The sequence below is a fragment of the Semicossyphus pulcher genome, unplaced genomic scaffold (assembly GCF_022749685.1).
Source record: "Semicossyphus pulcher isolate SPU_LCO1_2020_fin unplaced genomic scaffold, fSemPul1.0.p SCAF_16, whole genome shotgun sequence".
NCBI classification, from domain to species: Eukaryota; Metazoa; Chordata; class Actinopteri; order Labriformes; family Labridae; genus Semicossyphus; species Semicossyphus pulcher.
The window spans coordinates 22,296,936-22,321,275 of record NW_027211670.1 but is presented as its reverse complement, the minus strand read 5'-3'; the positions used below and the strand labels follow the sequence as shown (position 1 = coordinate 22,321,275).

At 41.8% G+C, this 24,340-nt stretch overlaps 1 protein-coding gene across 1 annotated transcript; it reads right to left on the bottom strand.

Annotated features, from left to right (window-relative positions):
* Positions 1–22,751, bottom strand: scn4aa (sodium channel, voltage-gated, type IV, alpha, a). Its single transcript, XM_069664020.1, has 27 exons — positions 22,694–22,751; positions 15,165–15,465; positions 14,795–14,913; positions 14,587–14,664; positions 14,373–14,501; positions 14,102–14,193; positions 13,743–14,024; positions 13,593–13,656; positions 13,307–13,448; positions 12,569–12,766; positions 12,258–12,425; positions 11,949–12,078; positions 11,050–11,288; positions 10,767–10,940; positions 10,300–10,656; positions 6,352–6,831; positions 6,201–6,239; positions 5,933–6,065; positions 5,661–5,815; positions 5,372–5,545; positions 5,154–5,276; positions 4,004–4,285; positions 3,863–3,916; positions 2,200–2,337; positions 1,967–2,071; positions 1,425–1,695; positions 1–1,301 (listed from the first exon to the last, which is right to left on the bottom strand). Exons 2-27 carry the CDS (start codon positions 15,414–15,416, stop codon positions 1–3), a joined length of 5,679 nt encoding a protein of 1,892 aa, XP_069520121.1. The 5' UTR covers positions 15,417–15,465; positions 22,694–22,751.
* Between the last annotated feature and the right edge of the window lie 1,589 nt (positions 22,752–24,340).

The window sequence follows — 24,340 nt, the reverse complement described above, 5'->3', positions numbered from 1 at the left end:
TTATACAATTGACTCTCTCAGGTTTGCCTGTAGAAACAACAAGTGTTGGTTTGGAGCAGAGTGTAATAAAACCTCATTAGTAATTTCTACAGGTACGACTATAATATTTGGCTCAGGGGTCTCTGAAGCACTCTGGGCTTCTGTGCCATGTGGCAATATCTCGGGAATAGGAGGCTGTTGGTGTGCTAGAGCTTCTGAAGCAGCATTCTCCATCTCCTCTGCAAGGTCCACATTGCTGCCAAAGAGCACTCCCATCCTTCGCGCTAGCATCCCCACTTTTTCTGGTGGATCTTCACCTTCGTCCTTTCTACCCATTCTCTTACGGCGGTGCATAAAAGCGGCGTGGCGCAAGCAGCGTTTCAATAGGTGCTTACGGTAAGCCCTCTGAATGATTACAGCAGCCATCTGTTCTTCTTTGTGGCGTACTGTTGTGGTAATCGGTGCAAAGGAGTCCGAGGTGGGGTTGTTCAGGATGAACTTAGCCTCGATGCTCTCCCGCATTGCCACCATCTCCACAGTGTCTCCCAAGACCAACTGTGTGACGGCCAACAAGACATCCAGGCAGTGGATCCTGTCCCCAATCACCAGGGGCAAATCCATTTCAATCAGGCGAAACCGGTTGGGTTTGGCAACCCTAAGCGGCTCCTGCAAGGCATCACAAAAGTCTGACAGGCGACTATACTCAATAAACTGAGTTCCAGCTACGTCAAACTTCTCCCAAGTCTCATTGAACATCTCAAAGTCGTCCTCACAAAGGGCATCGCCACTCTCCTCTTGCGCCACATTGAAGTTTTCTAAGATGATGGCGATGTACATGTTGACCACCACTAAGAATGAGACGATAATGTAGCCGCAGAAGAACATCATGCTCATGCCCGGATTGCCGCAGTTACCCTTAACATCTGTGCCAGGGTTCTCGAAGTTCGGATCACAGTCCGGATACTCCTTGTTCAGCATTGGAAGCAAGAGTCCATCCCAGCCAGCAGACGTTGTGATCTCAAACAAGCAGATAATGCTACCTCCAAATGTCTCAAAATTAAATATATCATCGATTCCAGACTCCTTTTTGACATAGGCAAAGTTTGACATGCCAAATATGGAGAAGATAAACATTATCAGGAAGAGCAATAGACCAATATTGAATAAGGCAGGAAGTGACATCATAAGGGCAAAGAGAAGCGTCCGAATACCCTTAGCTCCTTTGATTAGACGAAGAATCCTGCCTATTCTGGCCAGTCTGATCACTCTGAACAGAGTTGGTGACACAAAGTACTTCTCAATGATGTCTGAGAGCATTGTACCTGAAACAAGAAGAGAAACAGTCAGTGACAATCTTTGATTCTAACTGTCAGAAACAGAATTGCAATTTGCTTTTTGTAAGATATACAATTTGTAACAGTGCTCGTAACGTTCTGGATACCCACCAGCTATGGACAATATGACAACTACAAAATCAAAAACGTTCCATCCGTTTGTGAAGAAGTATTGTCGCAGGGCAAACAGCTTCAGCACACATTCCCCGGTGAAGACGGCAATGAAAGCCACGTTTACTTTAAAGAGGAAATCTTCCTTCTCCGGACTCTGGTTGTCCGTCTCCACCATCATGGTCACCATGTTGAGGCAGATGAGCACCATGATGAAGATGTCAAAGAACTGCTGACTGATGAAGTCAAACACCATTCCCTGGATTAGGTTCTGCAGGTCAAAGGGAGAGGTGGGGTCATTTAGCCTGTTTGCACCAGTAGTGTGCAGAAAAGGTCATCGCAGGGGTCGCTAATGACAGCGTCATACCACGCATGCCAAGCTGATGGGTCATTACTTTGGCCTACCACATTGATAACTTTCAACCTCAAGTTGTAGCTAAACAATAAAGTAGGTTTGAGTCTTTCCTGAACAATTTAATACACATTTCTTGTTTTACCATAAGTGACTAAAGTAATAATGCAGTTGTGTTTGAATGATATACAGTTGGACGTGGAATGGGCTTCTGTGGCTTCTTGGAACCGAGTTTCTTCATTGCATCGTAGTACTTCTTTTGTTCCTCCGTCATGAAGATGTCTTTATCTCCAAAGTGCAGAAAAATAACAAAATACAAAATTATTTTTAAATTGTACAGATGTAACTTCAAATCATAAATCAATCTTCAAATCAGTCGCATTGTTTTGGGGGACTACTTCTGTTTAAAAGTGTGATACTTATCTTTTTCTTTTGTTGGTTGAAGTTGTCAATAATGACACCAATGAAGAGGTTTAGTGTGAAGAAAGAACCAAAGATGATAAAGATGACAAAGTACATGTACATGTACAGGTTGATCTCATAAGAAGGTTGCTCCTCTACCTTAAAGGAACAAAGCATTAAAAGAATTAGGAAAAAAAATAAGAGACAGAAGTCCTTTCCCTGTTTCTTAATGTTACAGTGATATTTTGAAGATTCTCTGTGGAGGCATGTTTGGCAATGAGCAGTAATGGCACATTGACAGTTTTGCCTTCACCTGAACGTTGAATTTGTTTCTCTTTGGATTTGCACTTGTTTTAAAGTTTCATTGTCTGTAGTCAGTGAGCTTTTCTTTGTTTGTTGGCCACAGTTATTAGATTACTTAAAAACGCCATTTAAAGTCGAGCTGAAACGGCATTTCGAGAGTATCTAGCTTCCGTATCGTGACGTATTTCCGAGTGAAACAGGACGTGCATGCGGGACATATCATCAGAGGGATTTGATTTGATCGTTGAGAAGTGGGCGTAGACAGACGTTCTCCACAGCGCAGTAGCTAGCTAACTGACCGAGCGTTCTTGGTGCTCTGCGGCTAAATGTTGCAGATTGATTGGTTGAAATTGTTTTGTGCTAACTTACGTAAGCACGCGTGAAATTTAGTTTTACCGGAAGAAAAAATGATCAGATTTTGATATAAGAATACGAAGAAATGGATTTTCTGTATTTTTTTTGGCCTATATTGTCAAACAGATGCACAATATTACCGGGGATGTGATCTAAAATGACATTTTTCATTTCACCTCGACTTTAAAACACAAGTGAGTTAAAGGGGAACACTTCTGGTGACACAATTCAGTTACTTAACAGACATTAAATTAAAATCTTTTATGTTACTTCAAGTAAGAAAGATGACTTCAAGACAGAGTAGAAAAGACACTGGATAAAAGGTTATACTGGAATACGATACTAGCCAGGAGGGCACATGTTGATCCAAAGGTTAGATTCACTTTACAGTCACCATCTGTCACATATGCATTCAATTAACTTAAAGTGCAGGGTGGTGTTAGCTGTGGAACGCAAGCGTATGGATTTTGTTTACCAGTTAAAAAACTATGTATACTCAATGTTGTTGACAATAGTAATGTAAAAGTCCTTTAGAAATGTCTTTCTCATTACTTAAGTCGAGGTGAAATGAAAAATGTCATTTTAATCCTTTTAGATCACATCCCCGGTAATATTGTGCATCTATTTGATAATATAGGCCGAAAAAAATACAGAAAATCCATTTCTTCGTATTCTTATATCAAAATCCGATCATTTTTTCTTCTGGTAAAACTAAATTTCACGCGTGCTTACGTAAGTTAGCACCAAACAATTTCAACCAATCAATCTGCAACATTTAGCCGCAGAGCACCAAGAACGCTCGGTCAGTTAGCTAGCTACTGCGCTGTGGAGAACGTCTGTCTACGCCCACTTCTCAACGATCAAATCAAATCCCTCTCATGATATGTCCCGCCTGCACGTCCTGTTTCACTCGGAAATACATCACGATACGGAAGCTAGATACTCTCGAAATGCCGTTTCAGCTCGACTTTAAACAACCAAAATATTTAATTCTAAATGTTTCAATTCTGACAATACTTTACATTACCTCCCTTGAGTCAACCGCAGCATACATGATGTCCATCCAGCCTTTAAAAGTTGCCTGAAATTACAGAGTATTGTTTCAAAATCTGCTAATGAACACAACAACTTGATGATGTTTCAAGTATAATAAAACAGTACTCCTCACCACTTGGAGCAGGGACAGGTAGCCTTTTCCCACATTGTCATAGTTGACTTTGACGTTGACCCAGCGGGCCTCCTGCGTGGCTTCTTGCAAAGCCATGCAGTCGCTCTTGTTGTTGACCTCGGACATGGGGAAAAGCTCCTCTGAGGTGGTGTTGATGCAGCGGTAGAACTTCCCAGCAAACAGGTTAACTCCCATTATGCTGAAGATGAGCCAGAATATAAGACAAACCAGCAGCACATTGAAGATGGAGGGAATTGCTCCAACAAGAGCGTTCACCACCACCTGCCCGAAAGATATAACTTTGTTAGAAGTAAAGAATTATACACAAATGTATAGAATTATTGTAAGAGTTAGTAACAAACTTGCTCTTGCCACCAAGTCTTGCCAGTTCTCTTACCTCAGTTGGCTCTGTTACAGCAGCCATGATGTAAGCATGCATTCAACACACAGGGGAAAGCCAGTCAAATTAGTGTGGTAATCATTGACTGTATAAAACAAGTGGATGTGACGTCACCCATTGGTTCGTGGACTACCTTTATGAAGCCTTGACTTTGTCATTTTGCCAGTTGCCCTCCTGGTTTTTGGAGCCAGAATTGACCATATTTGTACAAGAGGTTGGCGCTAGAGAGGAGCAAGGGGTCAGCAAAGGCTAACCAATCAGCTTTATGCTGGCACTAGCTTGGTTAGCAAGGTGCATCTGTAATTCATGGAACTGTAATATTTTTTGGGATGCTTATTTTGTTTGCAAAAAATGCTGAACAAGACATTTTTTAGTTTGCCTTGGTAGCGAGAAGTCGTCACAAAGTAGCCACACCGTAAAGGATACTCTGCTTATTACGTCTTTTACGCTAGATGGGACAGTATTGTTTAAAACGAACATCATGCTGTATTGAGGCCATAAACTCGCTAGGACAAAGTGAGACGTAGGCTCATTTTCTCGTTGTATCTGACTTCTTCTTTGCAACTAGCAGAGTCGTTCCCCTGTTAGCCATTTAAAAGAAACTTCCACATTGGCAATACTATTTATTTGCGTAGGCTGTTCACTACTTACATACAGTCTATGATGATAATTTATGATATGATTCATCATTTAAAATCAATGTTAGCCATGCACATTACTCCAATATGGTTGCACAGCCGATAAACTTACCCTCATCCCTTCAAATCTTGACAGCGCTCGAAGAGGCCTTAGCGCCCTGAGAGTTCTGAGGGATTTGATTGGTCCAAGGTCAGAGTAGCCCATCCAGTTGGCAAATAAACTAATCAGGGAAATCTGTGGCAGAATCAAAACATTTCCTATTCAAGTGTTACCACAGACTTTATCTGAAATAAAACGTGCTTGTTCTGTGTTAAGAAGTCAAAACTTACATCTACAATGAAAAAGTCTAACCAACACCAAGCGTTGGTGAAATAGGTCTTGTAGCCATACGCGACCCATTTAAGGAGCATCTCTATGATGAAGATGTAGGTGAAAATTTTGTCAGCAAACTCCAGAATAATTTTGATGGTTCGGCGTCTTTCTATGTGTATGTCTTCAAAGGCCTGCCAGAAAAAGATTTGAGATGGCTAGATCCATGTCCCAACAGTAATACAGTATCTTAAGTCTGTCATAAACAGTCAACATTTCTAAATTTGTTGCACTGATGACAGCACTCACCAGAGCGCCACTGCTGAGGAGGATCATAAAGATGATGAATGTTTCAAACCAGTCATGCTCCACAATAGTGAAGCAAGTCCTGCGCAGGTTCCACCATTTCTTGCCTCTACCTTGGGTGATGTCCACTGTCAGACACGGCCAGCGCTTCACACAGTCTGAGCAGGAAAGATAACCAAGGGTTTGAGGTTACTCCAAAAGATGTCTACGAAAACAAGTCCGTGAGAAGATCAGTTAATGGTTGAGTATTTTTGTTTAAAGATGGTTGTTCATACTGTCAGTGAAGCAGGCCTCTGGCTCCACAGGGTCTGGCTCTTCTTCTTCTACTTCCTCTGGTTCGGGCTCAGGTGGTTGATAGTCCACTGTGCTACACACTGAAGAATCCCCATCATTCAAAGCACCAATCAACTAGTCAAAAATTACAATTAATGCTTGGTTACAAAGCCACCATATTGTTTTGCCCATTTATTTTGAGCAGAAATCAAAGTAATGACCATTCAGTTATAACTATTGACATTCATGTGGGTCAACAGAGTTACTCACAATGACGTCTCTCAGCACTCTAGCTTCTTCTAAGTTCCCCTGAAGAAGCACAGCAAGAGAGAATGAATCTTAGTAAGCATTCAGCAGTTTGGTGTCCTGTCAAATGGATACAACAAAACTCAATTTGGCATAATTGATCACCTTTACTTACTGTATGATGTTGGTTATATTTGTCATCTGAGTTCTCTGAGTCATTATCAGCGTCATCTTCATCAGTGTCATCGTCTTCACCAAGGTTTTCAAAGTCTGACTCTCCCAGGGCGATCGGCACATTGAGATTGAGCTCTCCGTCCACTATAAACCCAGAAGGCCGGCCTTCAACCAAACAATTGCCTATGCCATCTGCCATTTTGAAACTCTCACTTGTGTCCAAGTGGTTCATTTCAATTTGCTCTGTTTTAGGTTCCTCATTGTTGTCCGTTGGGCCCTCCCCAGGCTCGTCTGGCTCCTTGGGCTTCCTGCCAAGAATCTTTAGAAGACTTTGAATGATAAACGCTTTGAACCAGTTGATGCCCCGTGTGATCCTGCCAATGGCAATCTGAAGATTGTTCATCTCTCCATCGTCGTCCCCTGCTGAGAGGTTGTCTCCACTGAACGAGCTGAGCAGCAAGGCCAAGAAGAGGTTCAACACCTGAGAAAAGAAGACATGAAGGTAATCATAAATATGCGCTACAATAATGTGAAAATACATTCTATTGCAAAAGATGCACAAAGTAGTTAAGCAAGTCCTTCCTGGGTCAGGAAGTGAAATACATGTATATTGTAGATGTACTTTATTCACTGCTCACTGAATCAAAATATAACATTTACAGCGAAACACAAAATTCCAGACTTGCTCAAACCCACATCACAGATCACATCGGTCTTATGATGACGCATCAATAAATATGTTGTGTGTCGACTCATGCGGACGCAGCTATCTATAGTTTCTAAACCCGTAAGTCAATTTCTCGGTTCCTATTTCCCAGGTTTAGCGGGAGATCATGGTTACATGGGCCAGGGTAAGGCTTATCTCCGTCATTCCAGTGTAGGAGCTGTGAATCAGTTAAGAGGGCTGCGGGGGGAAAGGATGAGCCGCACAAAATACAAGCCCAAAACATTTTGGTATATATATACCGTCTTGCTTTCTTGATGAGACATGTGAAGAGCCAGTAAAAATATCTGTAATTTAAATATGATGATACAGTAGTTTAGCTTAGTTTGAATGCTAACTTGGCTTTATCCAAAGTTGTGGTTTAATCTGGGGTTATGTACATCAATATTTTTAGCACTGTGATTTGCCGTACTTGTAGTCACTGTGAGGTTGCCTGGTGATCCCTGTCGGTGTGGAAAAATTACAAAAGCTATAATCTGATAATTACTGCGCTTTAGCTTTTGTGACTTTCAGACAGAGCCAGGCTAGGAGTTTCCTCCTTTCTCCAGTCTTATGGCGTATTGTCAAAAATGCAGCACTGTTCCTTTAAGATTTCTAGTTGTGAAAAATCATTTAAAATGTTACTCATAATGATTGTCCTGAGAGTAGTGGTGTGGCTTTCTTCTTCAGGGAGATAAATTAAAGTGGCAAAAACAAGGAGGCCAAAAGTTGATGGGGAATGCACATGGGAGTTTGGGAAGTATTTCTGATCTTGGAATGGGCTAAAGAGAAAACATAATGAGCGCAAAATGATTAGAATGAGTTCCAAGTCCAGCAAGTTATATCCACTCTGCTCCGTAAGCTGTGACGTTGATAGCCCAATGTGATTACCTCTTCATCAATTACAGTCCAATCTGCTATCAAATGACTTTTCCTTAACACCCGTGTCCCATGCCACCTGAGCTCTGCTCGCTCAGCTGTCTGTGTTTGTTCCCTCAGTGGCAGCATGCTTACTTGAGCCGGATCTTAGCACATACTCAAGGTCAAAACCACTGTTTGGTAGCTTAAGTCATTTGATTTAAATAGAAACCTCCTCCTGTGAAGCGTGTAAATACATTATTTGTGTTGGAGCAAAACGTCTGCATATGGAGGGTTTTGGGGGATAACGCAAGTCTCAAAAAAAGCAGTGATATCTTGGCAAAGTGCGACCGACACAATCCTTTTGTAAGCTTGACAATGAGCCATTTCCTGTTTATTTCTATGAATAACCTGACAGGAAATGGTTTTGGCTCTAGACATTAAATATGATGCTGAAATGATGTCTGAGAGTGATCATCTGTGTCATCTGTACATCCAAGAGGTCAAAGGAAAATGTCAAGGACAGTATTTCCATTCTCCAGACACTCGGGATACTTCCCTCGGCATTGCGATCTCTGCTGCCTCCTATTCACCACGACTCAGTGCTGCTGAATCAATTTAACAGTTATCAGCTGAACTGATAATCACAAACAATAACTACAAGACCCCTGGCAGATACAGTTTTCTCCCCCAGCTGTGTCTGTCTGTTCTTGGCATCCCTAAGCTGAGGGCTTAACAAAAGCCTGCTGAGATATGCGTACCACACAATGTCATGTCATTATAATAAGCTTACTTTTAGATGTAAAAGGATTTTTCAAAACAGTTTGTCAGCTTAACAACTTCACAGTAGTTGTGTAGAGTTTAGATATTGTATGCGTTGTTGAGTGACAGCATATGTAACCGTCCACTCAAGATTTAATGCATGCTGCAGCCGTAGGATGTGAGTTTTGATGTCCTTCTTCTTGTCCCCCTGGCCATAAGACTGTACAACTCTTCTCGGTGATGGCAGGGGGAAGCAAACAACACACAGAAAAGTGAACTAATACCAGGACTTAAAGCATTATGACACTTTACAACACTTATATATGGTTATAAATCTTTATGCACCGTACTGTTTCACTAACTCTGCTCATCATGTTTAAATTTGCACAACCTCCATACAGCCACTACTCAATGTTGCAGTGTATAGTTGTAATTTTAATAGCCTGTACTTGTATTTTTGTCTCTAATTTTATTCTTTTATTACGGGCTTAAGAGGATGGTTGGTTTTACAGATGTGTGATTTCAGATGTCTTGTAAGCTACTGGAGGCCTAAATTTTCCTCGGGATCAATAAAGTATCCATCCATCCCTCCATCCATCCATCCATCCATGTGATTGAGTCTTATCTGTTTCCTTTTATCTATCAGAATCAGCCAAGACCGATAGTTGAACTGCATGGCACAGTATGGACCTATACTCAATCCAGCTTTTTATTTTAATAAAAATTTCATTGCAACATTTTGACGTTCTCCAAACCACTTTGGAGACCAGTCGAGTAATTGCACACCTCACAGGATCGCATGGGGGTTGGAGCAGAGCTGGGTACACCCTGGACAGATTGCGAGTCAATCATAGGGCACATACATATGCCAGCATATTGAAGAACAAGGACATGCAGACGCTCCTTACCTTCCAAGCAGAGGACAATATCAACAACAATATAACAAAGGGTAAAGTATCATTACTATTTTTTACAAAACATGTTGTCCCTCATGCATATGTTATAAGTAACCCTTGTTGCCATTATGTTTTGCATGTCAACCGTTTGTTTCCATAACACTGGAATGCTGTTTAGAATCACACATTTGCGAAGCAATATACCCCAATGTTTGATTAAGTGTTAAAAAGCAAAGCTGGCATAATGACAACCCTTCTTAGGGTGTTATAACTGGATTTCTGTACTAATAAGTTCAGAACAAGTACAATTTAGAGTTGCCAATTTACCAAACGTGCATGTCTATTAATTGTGGGAGGTAGCCAGAGTCCTCTGGAGAAACCCACACAGATCTAACCCTTGTCCACCATCAAGTTTGAATCCAGAACCTTCTTGCTGTGAGGCCACACAATGAAATCAACATGATTTTTTCCAGTACATATTTCCAGATTGATCAGTCCCAGTCTGATAGATGCTTTGACATCTTACAATCAATCAAAATAATTGAGATGTACTTTTTGAACTGGCCTCTCTGGGTTGCACTACTTCATCTCACTGTACCTAAAGCAACAGGCCCTCACAGGCACGGCCCTCTCGCGTAGGTTTGTCTTTAGTTTGAATGCCAAGGTAAGATGGTAAATGTCGGCATGCTTGAGATATAAGATGGGCATCAGTTGAAAGTGTTGAACTCACCACCAGATTTCCAATGACCATGACCATCATGAAGACGACTAAACACATCCCTGCTCCGGCCACCTCCATGCAGTCCCACATGGTCTCGATCCACTCCCCACACAGGATGCGGAACACGATGAGGAACGAGTGGAAGAAGTCATTCATGTGCCAGCGCGGCAGCTCGCACTCTGTGGATATCTTGCACACGCAGTCGTTATAGCTCTTGCCAAAGAGCTGCATACCCACCACGGCGAAGATAAAGACAATGATGGCCAGCACCAATGTCAGGTTTCCTAAAGCTCCCACTGAGTTGCCAATAATCTTGATCAGCATGTTGAGCGTAGGCCAGGACTTGGCCAGTTTAAAGACTCGAAGCTGTTTCCAACACAGGACAGAAACAAGGACAGTAAATAATAATGCAGAAAGTCATCTTATTGTGGTTAATGGACATAAATAATTATCACTCATCAATCATTGTTTCTCACCAAACGGAAGGACCTGAGGACGGACAGGCCCTGGACATTTGCCAATCCCAACTCCACCAGACTAAGAGTGACGATAATGCTGTCAAAAATGTTCCAGCCGACTTGAAAGTAGTAATAAGGGTCCATTGCGATGAGCTTGAAGAACATTTCTGCTGTGAAGATCCCAGTGAAAACCTGTGGAGAATAGAAGGAGGGGGAATTACAGTTATGTTTGCAGGCGCTCACAACATCAAGTAAGAACATTTCTGTGGTGAAAGCTAAATGTAACGTGGCACATATTCACCAGATTTCCCACTAGGAGCATGTAGTCAAACTCTGGGGTCATGGGGTAGTGCTCCATGGCCATAAAGAGGGTGTTGAGCACGATGCAGATGGTGATGGCCAAGTCAACAAAAGGGTCCATCACCACAAAGTGTACCCATTTTTTGAAAACCACCCACTGCGGGCAGCAGTCCCACTTCAGGAACGTGTCCGCAAACTTGTACCAGCCAGGTGGGCACGGCCTCTGAGCCTCCTCCAACTCTAGACAAACAGACAGGGCAAAAATGTTGGTAGTCTATCATCATTCAATCAAAGCATATCTATTGGGTATTGTGCTTTGCTTGTTGTGTGAAATGCTGGTTTTATGATCTGCTTGTTCTCTGCTTTACTTGCTTGGCTGTCAAAGCACTTTGTAAACTCTTGTTTTTAAAGGTGCTATATAAATAAAGTTGTTTTTATTATTATTACCTTCAAATGGTATGCTAACAGAGAGCAATGACGAGTGTCTTGTCTGTGCCAAGTTACAGTTGAGCTGGAATAGCCAAAGCTTAACACCACGAGGTCCTGACACTTGCTGTTGACAGGGATTTCTCCAGCACACAATGTGATTAGCCCAACTATAATGAGCTCAAGACAATGCTACTGTATTGGCCTTGGATGGATTACTGTATTATATTAACAACTGCTTGATAATCTAAGCAATTACAGTTCACATTAGAGCATCTCCTCTAAGAACCTGCAACTAAGCCTCGTGTATTTCTTCATTTCCTAAAGGAACTTGACACTTCTGGATGCATACGACCTGCTGCTACAACAGTACACTGAAAGAGTCATTCCCTTATTTCTATTTGATCAAAGATAGCAAATAGATCCTGTATCGAGGGGGTCTATGTGACTATTTCCATTGCTTTATCACTGTACCTTCCATAGCAGCTGCAGTGAGCACAGTCAAAGCACTAGCAGTTCTCTTTGTCAGGCCCGGTTCATCCAGATAAAGCATGCTGTGCACAGAGGCTACTGACTTCTCCCGCTCTTCATAATCTGCAGCAGGCTGTGAAATATGACAATAAATCTGTTAGGTGCAAACTCATGATAGAACCTTTAGAATTACAGAACAAAACCAAAATGTTTTAAAGCCTATTGTCTTAAAAGAACTGTTGCTGCCAGCGATTTGTCATCTTTCAGAAATGCCTAATCAGATTAACAGTGAGCAGAGGGAGGCTGACTAACCTTGACCATAGTGGGTGCTCTAATAAGCAGACGGGGAACGAGTCTCCCGTTACAATCCTTGATAATTTCATCATGTTCGAGGCTCCGTTCATCATCTGCCAGCTCAGATACTGTGTGATGACTAAGAGACTTGTTACTGGTTAGAGTGGCTCGACTCCCAAGAAGAGCCTATTGGATACAAAATACAAACATTCTAACTGATGCTTCTGTCTTACAACAAACAATATAATGAATTTGTTGAGAATTTACAACTTTGAAATTAAATATATAGCCATATGATTAACTGTCACCCAATTCCTTGTAAAAGTTACCTGTTCCTGGTTCTTGAGTTGCTCTAGTAGACGCTGAAACTCCTCTTCTTTCTCTATAGCCTCTCGCTGCGACGCCTGATTCTGTTCATCATAAGCCATGGCTACCACAGCCAGGATGAGGTTGATGAGGTAGAAGGAGCCCAGAAAGATGATCACCACAAAGAACAGCATGTATGTCTTACCAGCTGCCCGCAGGATCTGTGTTTTGAGCAAAAAAGAAGCTGCGAGAACTAAGAAAAGAATTATTTTCATAACTGGAATTCTGAGAAGAAAGCTGCTAAGTAAGGACCCGATCAGACAGAACGCGCTTTAGCAGCTGGGGGCTTTTTTGTCATTGTTTTCAATGAGAGGGACACTTTTTGGGGGTTTATTTTGCGTTGCAGAGCGCCTCGCGTTTTTTTCCGCTCTGTGCGCCTTGCGTTTTAGAGGAAACGCTCTGAGCGCCTCGAGTTGAAAAAACTTTCAAACAGAAAAGCGCCCGACATCATGGGCGTTTTTTCTCATTGTCCAATCAGATGAAAGGAGAGGCGGGCCTTCTGTCAGTTTACAATATAATGGTTAGGTTAATGACAGCTAATGATTTGGTGGTTGCCTGAACAACAGTAGAAAAAAAGTAACCGTAGGCTTCAACAAAAAAGGCAGTGCTGTGCGCCTCGCATTTTACAGCCTGCAAAATGCGTTCTGTCTGATCGGGGCCTAAGAGGTCACAAAGCTGTAACAAATGAAAACAGTGCCAACCAGCTGGAAAAGGTTCTCCCAGTAGTCCTGGGTCATGAGTCTGAAGAGGGCCAGGAAGGCCCAGCCAAAAGAGTCAAAACTGGTGTAGCCAAAGTTGGGGTTCCTCCCAGCCTTCATACATGTATATCCTTCTGGGCACTTTCTATCAACAAAGAGTCAGTACTCTATAATTGTTCTCCCAGCCTTCAACGGAAACTCAACAACAAACTATCATGATAAAATACATATTTTTGCATGGAAACAAACACACAGACCAGATCGTCCAGACAGTGTGTACAATACATACCCAGCATCAGAGCTGTTTCCACAAAGTAGAGCATCTGGGCTGCCTTCCAAATAATAGTGATTATCTAAACCAAACAAGAAACGGTGAAATGTTATGTCACTGAAGACGATATCAGCTCAAAAATAAGAAAACTGTGTATTTCTAAATCACCTGTGTTTTCAATATACTCTATGAAATCGAAGGTACTGTTGGAATATGTATCATTGTAGCCCATGGTGTTGTTGAAGGACGCAGTGTCATTAAATGGGCTGGTGGTGTTAAAAAAATCAAATGCGCCTTCGATGGGCCACCGCACACATTTCTGACGCAGGTTTCCCATAAAAAGTTGAAGACCAACAAGGGCGAACACAGCAAGGGCAAACACCGTCAGAATCATGACGTCCACCATTTTCTTCACTGACTGGATCAAAGCCCCCACGATGGTTTTCAAACCTGATAAAATACAGTGGATATGTTTGTGGCATGTCTCTGTTAGCAACAGCAAATGCTGATGATGGTAAAAACCTTACCAGGAATCACAGTTATTGTTTTAAGGGCTCGAAGTACACGGAACGTCCTGAGGGCCGACACATTTCCAAGGTCAACGAACTCAGTGACGTAACTGTGGAAAAACACAAGACAATGTCAGCTTTCATAGTAGCTCCTAGATAATTTTAAATTTGTATATGTCACATATGTTAAGCAATTTATGCACTCAAAACTTTTATTATTAATGTGGGTAATATGTGATAAAAAGATGAGAACAATTTTTCTGAGATGCAAGTATACTCGGATACTTACGCCATACTGATCACCATGAAATCCAGCCAATTCCATGGATCTCGAAGGAATGTAAAAGATCCAACACAGAAACCTCTCGACAACACTTTAACTGTTGCCTCAAAGGTATAAATACCAGTGAATACATACCTAGAAACACATTTACACAATTTAGTAAGTTGTCTTTAATACAACACAGGAATGACTGAAAAGAAAAGTATGATGAAGTACTCACTCAACAGTTTTACTCCATGCTGGTGGGTTGCTCATCGTCATGAATACGCAATTCGATAGAATTGTTATCATGATGAACATGCTAAATAATTTAATTCAGGATTAAGGAAGCAAACATGGACATTATATGTACATTTTTACTGCTAAAACACTTGATGTAAAGTTCACTAAACAATTCAAGGTTAATGTCACAATCGTTCAAAGGATATGAATGTATGAGAATTTTGATGGCTCCTCTTCTAACCAAACTAAAGGGGCTCAGAATGTAGCAAGCGGGTTCAGCATTGAACCTGAAGATTGTGTTTCCTTTGGTGATCACAATAAATGTCTGAAAAACACACAGATTAACTGTATACATGCAATCTGGTTTTATGGTCATTCAATGAATACTTAGCGATCAGTCTTGAAATGAAATGTTAACTGTAACGTATGCATGCCATGAATGAAATCAAATACATTCTGAGACAGATACTGTATGCTGCGGTAATAAATTAAATCATATTTAAAGATTATCTAAGTGTGCAATGGCCAATTAAACTTTTCAGTATTGCTGGGGAGCCCAGATTTGCTGAGACTGACACTCTGTGCTTTATAGAAGGGATCCAGGTCCTCCAGAGGTGTGTTGAGCAGTTCTGGTGGAGGGTCTCCGTAGATCATGGGCAAACTCTTGCCCGCCTCCAGATCAGCGTGCGGGGCCGCATTCTCTTCGTCCTCATGGCCCTCTACTTCTGGGGCCTTTTTTCTTTCCTCCTTGAGCCTCTCGATCTCCGCCAGTGACTCCTGGGTAAAGCGGCGGAACGCGGTGCCTGGGGGAGGGAGCAGGGGGGCCATCTTCGCATCGCGAAGAGACACCGCCACACCGGGGTTTCCCTAGGAGGAGCTGTTGAAAGAATAATTTGTGAACACCAAATTTTGAAATGTGTTCGGCTGCACCACAACAGAGACAGACATTTAGCAGTGTCCATTATTTTAAGTACATTGTTTAGTCATGAGATAATGAATATTCTTACAAAACTTGGGTATGTTTAAGTACTGTTCTGAGTTTTACATCTCCTTGTGCCAGTTATTTAATGCCATCATTTTAATTCACAAAATCAGAAAAGTTCTGAAAAACCGTCTTTGGTGAAACAGTTTGAAGCTCAGATATTTGCAGCCTGTACGGTTAGATGTAGACACAGCATTCTTTAAAGGGGTCACACATCAAAAAGGTTGGAAAACCTCTGTTGCCAAAAGCTTATGTCCGGATACGTGTCTCAAATGTTGGAAAGGATCGTTTGTCTAAATTGCTTTGATCCTTTTCCAAACCCCTCACCCTTCCTGCCCTCCACCATGTGCCCTACATGTCTGCCCCTACATCTCTCACGACACCATAAGCACTGACAAGATGGTAACAAAAAGACAAGACGCTCTCAGGATGAGAGCTTGGACTTTCCCACCGTTCTAAAGAGACCATGACATTACTTGTGTAGCTACATCGGATTACTTATTAGCTTAGCAGACGCTCCATATCACGTCCAAGTGGCATTTGCTTACATCCTTTGATGTGTTTAGCGACCAGTCTGGTTTCGTCTGGAGCAGCTAAGGTTAGGCTTGGCTATTATTGACATAATGACGTGGTGTTTTTTCTGGCCTTTGTGCAGAATCTAATAAAAAATCTGCTCTAAATAGTTAAGACATCGATGGATACATTACTAAACAAATTTACACATTTTTTCAGCGTCCCCAAAAGAACTAGTTGTTACTTGAACGCTGCATTTTACTCGGGAATGACAACATATGTGCAATGACTAAAACCTGTTGAAGGGAAGACAGCGACAATATCAACGCACATTTAGCAACTATTGCATAATTATAAGTTGAATTAAGTGCGCCTCAGCTTTTATATGCATTTACAAATATTTGAGGACAAAATAGATACATGACTAAAAGTGGGCCTTGATCTAAGAAGGAATGGATTCAAGGAAGTCTGAGTACCAAAACCCCTTAAAAACAGTTAAATCAAAAGTTCATCAATGGATTGACTCTTGACATTACTACATAAAGGCAATAAAGTCTATCAAGCTAACGTTTAATGTCTACATTTTTTTAAACTACTACAACAGAGGCTCCACAAAGAGCACAGACTTATCATTCACAAAAAACAGACAAGCTGGTAAAAGGCTCTAACAGGCGTTCACACAGACACAGAAATCAGGCCGACCTATCAACATGTCAACAAGAGATACGTTGATGCACAGTGATAGCCACTAATCACACACATTAATGCAGGCTAATACCCCGTAAAGCACCTCACTTCAACAAAAAAAAAATTATACATTCACATGAGAAGGCGCACACGCTCGCACAGATACGGTGGCTACCCAGCTGCTCCAGGCAATCAAGACGGAGCGTCGTGTTACAGAGGCCCGATGACTCTGCTCATTCCTTCCTGGCTGAGCTTTCGCTCTGTGCCTCACATCCCTCCGATAAACAGCACTGCATGCCAACTTATCTTACCAAGCTGACTCCCCTCTCTGCTTTCTTCTATTTTACAGGGGGCCCCAAACACACTAAGCTTCTGACTCTGCACCCTTACCCGCACCTTACAACCCCCCTACCACCCCACGACATGACACCTTAGGCTCTTAATCCCTCTTTCATACAAGGAAGACATCAAACATTTCATCTTAACCCTATCACTCATCCCCATGCCATATCACACCCACAAGTGACAAGGTCTTTTTCTTCCTTAAACAATAATTCAACACGTCCTTTGTCCTACTAAAATAACAATATCAGAGTTCTGTCAGGTCACAAGGCAACATTACCTTACACCTTCCTACTACACCCTTTACACCTTCCAAGCCCTAGTTTCCCCCTCATCATCATCATCCATTTCAAACCACCATTCTAGGAGCCATGGGCCCCGCTGCCCTCAACCGTGAGCCAACCCTAAAATACACATCCTGAGACTGGATGTGTTTCTGCTTTGCTTATGGGGAACATTTCCTGATTGCATTACATCACGCTGTTACTGCTTAAGCCATCAAGTATCCCTTTTTAAAAAAGGCTTAGGCCCTCAATTGAAAGCTTGCCAATCTCAAAAGAGCATGTTGCCTTGTCTGCTGCGTCAGTCAGGTAAATAATATGTTTTGGCACCACAGCTACATTTACCAGTGTGTGTTTCTTCACAGGAAAGAGCCAAGAGTAAAGGCAAGACTGTGATATTCAGTATCAGTCAAAATAGATACTCTATATCACACTGAAACTCATTTTAAACATGTCCAAAAATTATAGTCCTGTCTGAATTTCTAAGTTTAAGAGTACACTTCACATGCGGATGGTTACTATACAGGTAGAAGAAGACTTTGTGTCTCACTATCTACGTTGTTAAGCAGCATTTCACTGATGTAGTTAAGTGTAGTGCAAAAAGTCAATCAATAGCTGTGTCCCAATCCACGGGCTGCAGCCTTCGAAGGAAGCGGTCCACATAGGATGCTCCATTCATAGCCTGCGTAGATGTTAAAGCCGAACTCAAATGAGATGGTCTGGTCTACCCTTGCGTCACCAAACGCCGTTCCTGCTGCCTAGCAACAGATAGCTAGCTGGCTAACTAGCCAGCATAATTAACGTCACTTAAGTTAACCTATTATTTTAAAGATAATTTGTTTCAAGGGCCCTTTCGTTTTCTTAAACATGTGTAACACTTGCTATTCGATTGAGTTGAGACCAAAAACTTTTACATTTCGAAGTGTATTCCTCGGCCGTTTAAAAGTCCGCCATTTCGTATCTTGGGATACGCTGCGGCCCGGGAAACAGAGGACGCATTTGATGACCGCATCTGAGGGAGCCTTCGAAATGGGACAGTTTTGACTCGCTTCTGTGACGCAATCGGCCTTCAAATATGGCCTTGGAAGGCTGCAGTCCCTGCATTGAGACGTAGGTAGGTATCTGTTGTCCTAGTATTTGTAGTGTATCCCACAGAGTCAGCACTCGTCGGTCAGTGTATGTGGCTTTAGCAGCAGGCAAGGGCATGAGCATGTTTAATTAGAAGCAGAGCTCTTTGGTGAGAGAACTCACTTTGATTGGCTGCTAAGCTTGGCACAAGAGGAGAAACTGGTGTAAGCAAAGCAAGCAAATGTTCTAGTCCTTTCCTCATCTGCAAGTAAAACACAGAGGGCTGACAACGCACGAGCGTTGAACGGAAACTTTGTGAAAACGGTTGGTCTTTGAGTGGTAATTGGGAATTCCTTGCAACTGAGTGTGGAGCAGGCCCACTAGGTGGAGATAATTATTTAACAAGATTTACCTGCAGGCTGCGGCCAACTTGATGTTGGACCATCTCATCTGAGGTTACACAAACCCATCATTTTCAATGGGTTAACTATACTGTAGGACAGATGCAGTGGGACTGGCCGATCCGTACATGTAAAGCTAGAAGTCAAGCAGGAAGTTTGGTTTGGTGTGTCAGGGGCTTTAGGGTCACTAGATACATTTGAGGGGTTATGTGATGCTTAATACGAGCAGAAAAATGAACAATGATTAGATTTAACTTTTCTGGCCTAAATCAATTTATACAAACATTAAATAAAATTAAACTGAAAGTTAAGAAAGGGAATCTGTTTTTGGATGAGGTTGCAACAACACTAGCATCTCAAACTTGGCAAGCCCAATCCCCTTGCCAAGGGGCCCCAACAAGACACTATAAGAACAGTTGAAATGGTTGGGAACCAATGGTTTAATCTACAACAGTAAAATGTTTTGTATTTTATAAGTATATTGTATGTTTTGTGTATAATCTGTAAACCAATTAGTAACGGTATCAGTTAAATAGATATAGTGGATTTAGAAAGTACATTTTTTATTACATTTTATTTTAACTGAAATATATTGAAGTTGACATGTTAAGTCAAATAAAATAGATAAATTAAGAAAGTCTACTTTTTACTCTCTCTCTCCACCTCTGGTTTAGTTTTTAAGCCAGCAGCTGAAGACAATCAGCTCGTTACATGAGCACGCTCGTTCAGTCGTACTGTGGACAGCTGGCAAACCGAGGAAGAGGGGGGGAATGTAAGATTTCAGAAGCCTATCCCGACAGTAATATATATATCACCTTGCATGTCAGTGAAGGCCATGTGACCCGTGACATTCCGGCTGAGGATATAGACCGGGTAATATAGACACCTCTCCGTTACACTAGCCGGCCATGGAATGCGAATGCCAATATTCACCTCCGGAAACCAGCCGAAGTAGCTTTTAGCTTTTGTCACAAGGGTAGCGTGAGTTCATCTAGCTGTAGAGAGTCTTCCCATTAACAGTGAAGAAGTTTGGGTCACTAGATTTCAGATTGAGACTGAGACTGCTTAAGCTTTTGAGACTATAAAAGCTTTCCTGGATAATTGAAGTACCATTCTGAAAAGTACCAAGGCTCCTCTGGTTAACATGGAGTCAGGAAGAAACTTTCCTGTGTAGTAAAGTTCCAACATGGCATGGACTTTAACAGACCACTGAAAATGGAGGCCGCGCTACATAAAGAGGTATAAGGAGCAGATATTCAAATGAATTTTAATGACTTGTTGGCTTGACTCTGGTGCCCTGAAAATGCCAGGAGTTCAAAGACAAGTCCAGTGTCAACATGGCAAATATCTCATGCCCTCATTATACAGCACTTACCCCTCCTGGAATGTGGTGAAGTTGTAAACAACAGATCCACAGAGCAAACAAGGGCTTTTATCCACACGTCCTTTGACATTTGCCATGCTCCTGTTCCCCCTGCTTTCTCACGGGGTCAAATCGCAACACTGTACTTTGCTCTCTCCCAGCTTGCTTCAACACCTTGTCAACCACCACTTAACCTTGTATTTCGAACCCTATAGGGTGCCACATTAAAACAGACCTCTCCACCTGTTGCTACTTCCCAACCTGTCATTGTAAATTTTTCAATCAATGGCAGCATGCTTAGTCAAACCAGACTGAAATAATCAGCATTTTCATGGCTTCAGTAACTACTCAGGGTCAAGCCCTTGCGGTCTTAAACTTACTTTGATGTCTTTATCAGATGAGTGCACACTAGACTAAGTTGCAGGAAGTGTATCCCCACATGCATTATGTTGCTGTTAAGAGGACAGCTGCTGTCATTCACGGTATGCTTCTGTCGCCGCATACCGGAGAGCTGTGAAGACCTAGCGTAATCTCCCTCCTGCAGGCAGATGGTCAGATGGCTAACAATGACGTATAGGCCAGCTGATTTTAAAAACTCAGACTCTGAGCCAAACAATGTGTTTCTGGCTGACGATGATCAAGTAAATGTTTTACCTCAACCAACTTTTCCTGGATATTCCTGGATAATATGAGCCTTTAGGAGTCTGAGAAAGAGTCACAGTGTTGGATCTAAAGTCTTAAAGTAAATGAAGATTGTTTCATGAACCATATGTATATCTTCCTTTGATATGGTTTAACACAGCTCTCAAACTGACCCATTTGGCCTTTGCACTTGCTGCACAGTAATCTGAGTAGATTACATGTGGAAGTGATACGGAGAATATTCCATCCAGCTTGTGGGGGGCCAGTGGGAGCTATTATCATATTCATATCACCAATCAAGTCCATAAAAAAACCCAGACATGAACAAAAGAGCGGCTCATGCCCGTTCCAGCGAGTTAAAACAAAAATCTAAATTTCTGCCGCACAATGGCGAAATGGAAAAAACGCCAAACTGTGAGTGAAACACAGGTATGCTGAATTTGGGAACTGGACTAATGAAATGGAAAATTTTGGGTGGAAAAAAGTTCAACTTATCTTTAACCTCATTTCACCTTTTGAATCCTCTGGAAAATAGGGGGGCCTGGCCAAGCAGTCACATGGGTTCACTTGGTGAAAGAAACTCAAAACCGACACCTTCTGCGTCCAAGAACATGTGATGCGAGACACAAACACACTCGGGCAGCGGAAGACCAGTGATACGTCTTTACACATTATGCATGCCTAGAAATATGTATATAATGTGTCCTTAAGCATATGCGATGGCAGGTAAAATGTTGTCAGTGGAGAATGCGGCATGGAGGAGATTCACCTTGAAGTTAAATTGAATCTATTGAAGTCCAATGATGGAACGCTCACAAAACTTACGCCACTAAAAATGCTTCAAGAGGATCCCAATCCATGAAATAAGCATTGGCCCAACCTCTGGGGCTTCATCCTAATACATAACAGCAGCAGATGCTTCTGACATGAACACTAGCCTCTATATCTTCCGCTCCGTCCAAAAATGTGCTTCCCCTGCAAGGAGCCAGGCTGTAGTCCCACACCTCTGATTTGGCCAACACGGATTAACAGCAGAGAATCGGGGTCTTTGAGCATCCGCATCATCACAGTATCTTGCCCTTCTGCCATGAAGACATGGGCTAAAAATACAACTTTGCCCCTGTGGGAGGAGGCTTAGTGTGGTTGAGAAGGTTGCAAAGTGTCCACACTGGACATTACAGCCAAGAGCCAGGAGGGGAATATACACCTGGCAGGTGAAGACATGAGCATGTTATGATGCTCGTGCTCTGTTTTCTTTCTCATTCTGTAGCGAAATAAAGTAGTGAGACAGTGGTTCGCGACTGAGAGAGTGTGCAGCTTCACAACACAAACACTTGCACGTCTGCTCATACATAAACACTGTTGAGAAGCCATAAATCTACCAATTCCAAATTTGACCTAAGCTCAATTACAGGTCTGTGTTTATTAATAGAACAAAGGCGCTCGTATTAAAACACGTCTTTGTATGTGATTTCTTCAGCTGTTTTGAGAACCAAGACAAAAAAATCTTGTACAGGCACATTTTTCTACCATCTAAATTATAATACACCAGCTGAACACTAGTTCTCTGTTACTGGATAGTTTCACAAGGGGAAAACTAAAGCACTGCACAATTTAGCCTGACTAAAACACTGCTACCTTTAAAATAAGGAATTAGTGAGGGAAGCATAACGATACTGACAACTCATGAAGAACAGAAAGTGAACCAAAACTTAACTAAGAGCTGCAAATAAACCCCTTCAACCTGCAGCAGGCTTTCCTGTTCTGAACTTCATGCAGGACTCATCTGACTCATTGAAGACAACAGAAGTCACGTGGCAGCTTACCTTGCACGGTAAAGCAAATATTCCAACAGAATCAAAGAAACTTTGAGAAAAGTATCCAGTCTTCCGTCAAGCCTCACTCTGAGGACGTAATTCTCCCCCTGCGGCAGCCAGCGTGGGGCTGCAGGACAGCTGTTGCTGACGCAGTGTGGTGTCCTGCAGTGAAACCGGAGGAGTCCGGTCCAGGTAGGATCAGATCAGACCTCTGACACTTCAGCAGCGGAACCATGTCCCGTTCCCACACAGCTGGTCACTCCTGCACGCATTTTACAACCTAGTTGCAAAGTAAATAAGCCGTCTTGTTTGGGCTGAATGTTGGTGCAGCCTGGATAAAACCTTCAGCTGGGATGATCCTGCCGCAGCTACCACTGAATGCTGAGCACAGATCCCTCTCACAATAGTGTATAGAATTTTCTTGATATCTCACGTCAATGTTTTTTATGTCTACTGCATTTATACTCATGTTTTATTGATACTGTTAGAATATACACACTCAATGTTTCAGTAAAGCACTTTGCAAAGCCTGTTATGAAGATATGCTATATGACAAAAGTTAATTTGTATTGTTATTATTATAATTATCATTTGTTAACTTTCCCAAACTCATGGAAAGACTGAAATTCAAATATTCTTCCATCCATGTTTCAGGTTTTGTTGTTGTACTTGCATTTAATGCATCTAAATTGAACGCTTAAATACACCATGTGAGAAACAGTTTCCAAAACTGAAATTACAGCCATAAATCTTTAGCTTTGGGATCTGATTGTTACATTTTTTCCCTTAGATATTAGATTATAAATTGAGCTCTTCACCCTTCATTTTATTCAGAAATAAGTGGAGGAACACCAGTCTAAAAAATCTGGGAGGACGACGATCAATCCTTTTGTCAGGACAAAAAATGTCCGTTGATTTGAAAGAAACCCTTACTGAGCACCCTACTGTAGTTCTTAATAAAGTATCAAGAAATTGTTTTGCATCTCCTTAAAAGTCTGTTGCCAATTGTGCCAGCAGAGGGCAGCATAATTAATTTAAATGTCCTTTTATTTAACTTGTACTTTGTATTTTTTGTTGGTAACTGTTAATCCTTGTGAGAATTAAACTATATCTTTAAAAATGTTGAGGCAACGTTAAAAATTCAGTACACCCCACAATTACTATTTATAAAAGTTGGGACTAGACTAGACAAAAAAAGAAAAATTAGAGAAACAATCCTCATAATGATGGCAGACTGTCATATATCATATAACATCTGTATGTGCAGAGAGAGGGACAGGCCTGCATCGGGACACGTCTTGTGGTCTGATTGGGCGAATCCTCCTGGTGATGCAGGGCTATATTTGTCTGAAAGGTGTGTAGTATGATTATACAAGGAAAACGATAGCTGTGATTACAAATGTTGACAAGCGTCATGTGAATCTTGGAAATAGGCCGACTGCAATTTGCCCCTCCTCCTCCTCCACCCACCTGTGTGCTAACTGTCCCTGTGTCAGGACAGGGTGCATGTAGAATTAGAATAGATATTAAAGAAATCTTGTCTAGGCACTGTCAGTATTAAAGATATAAAATATACATATAGATATGATGGAAAAATGTCCCATAACCTACTTTTTATAACTTAAGTGGTGAGGGCTGCTATTTATACACTGGATC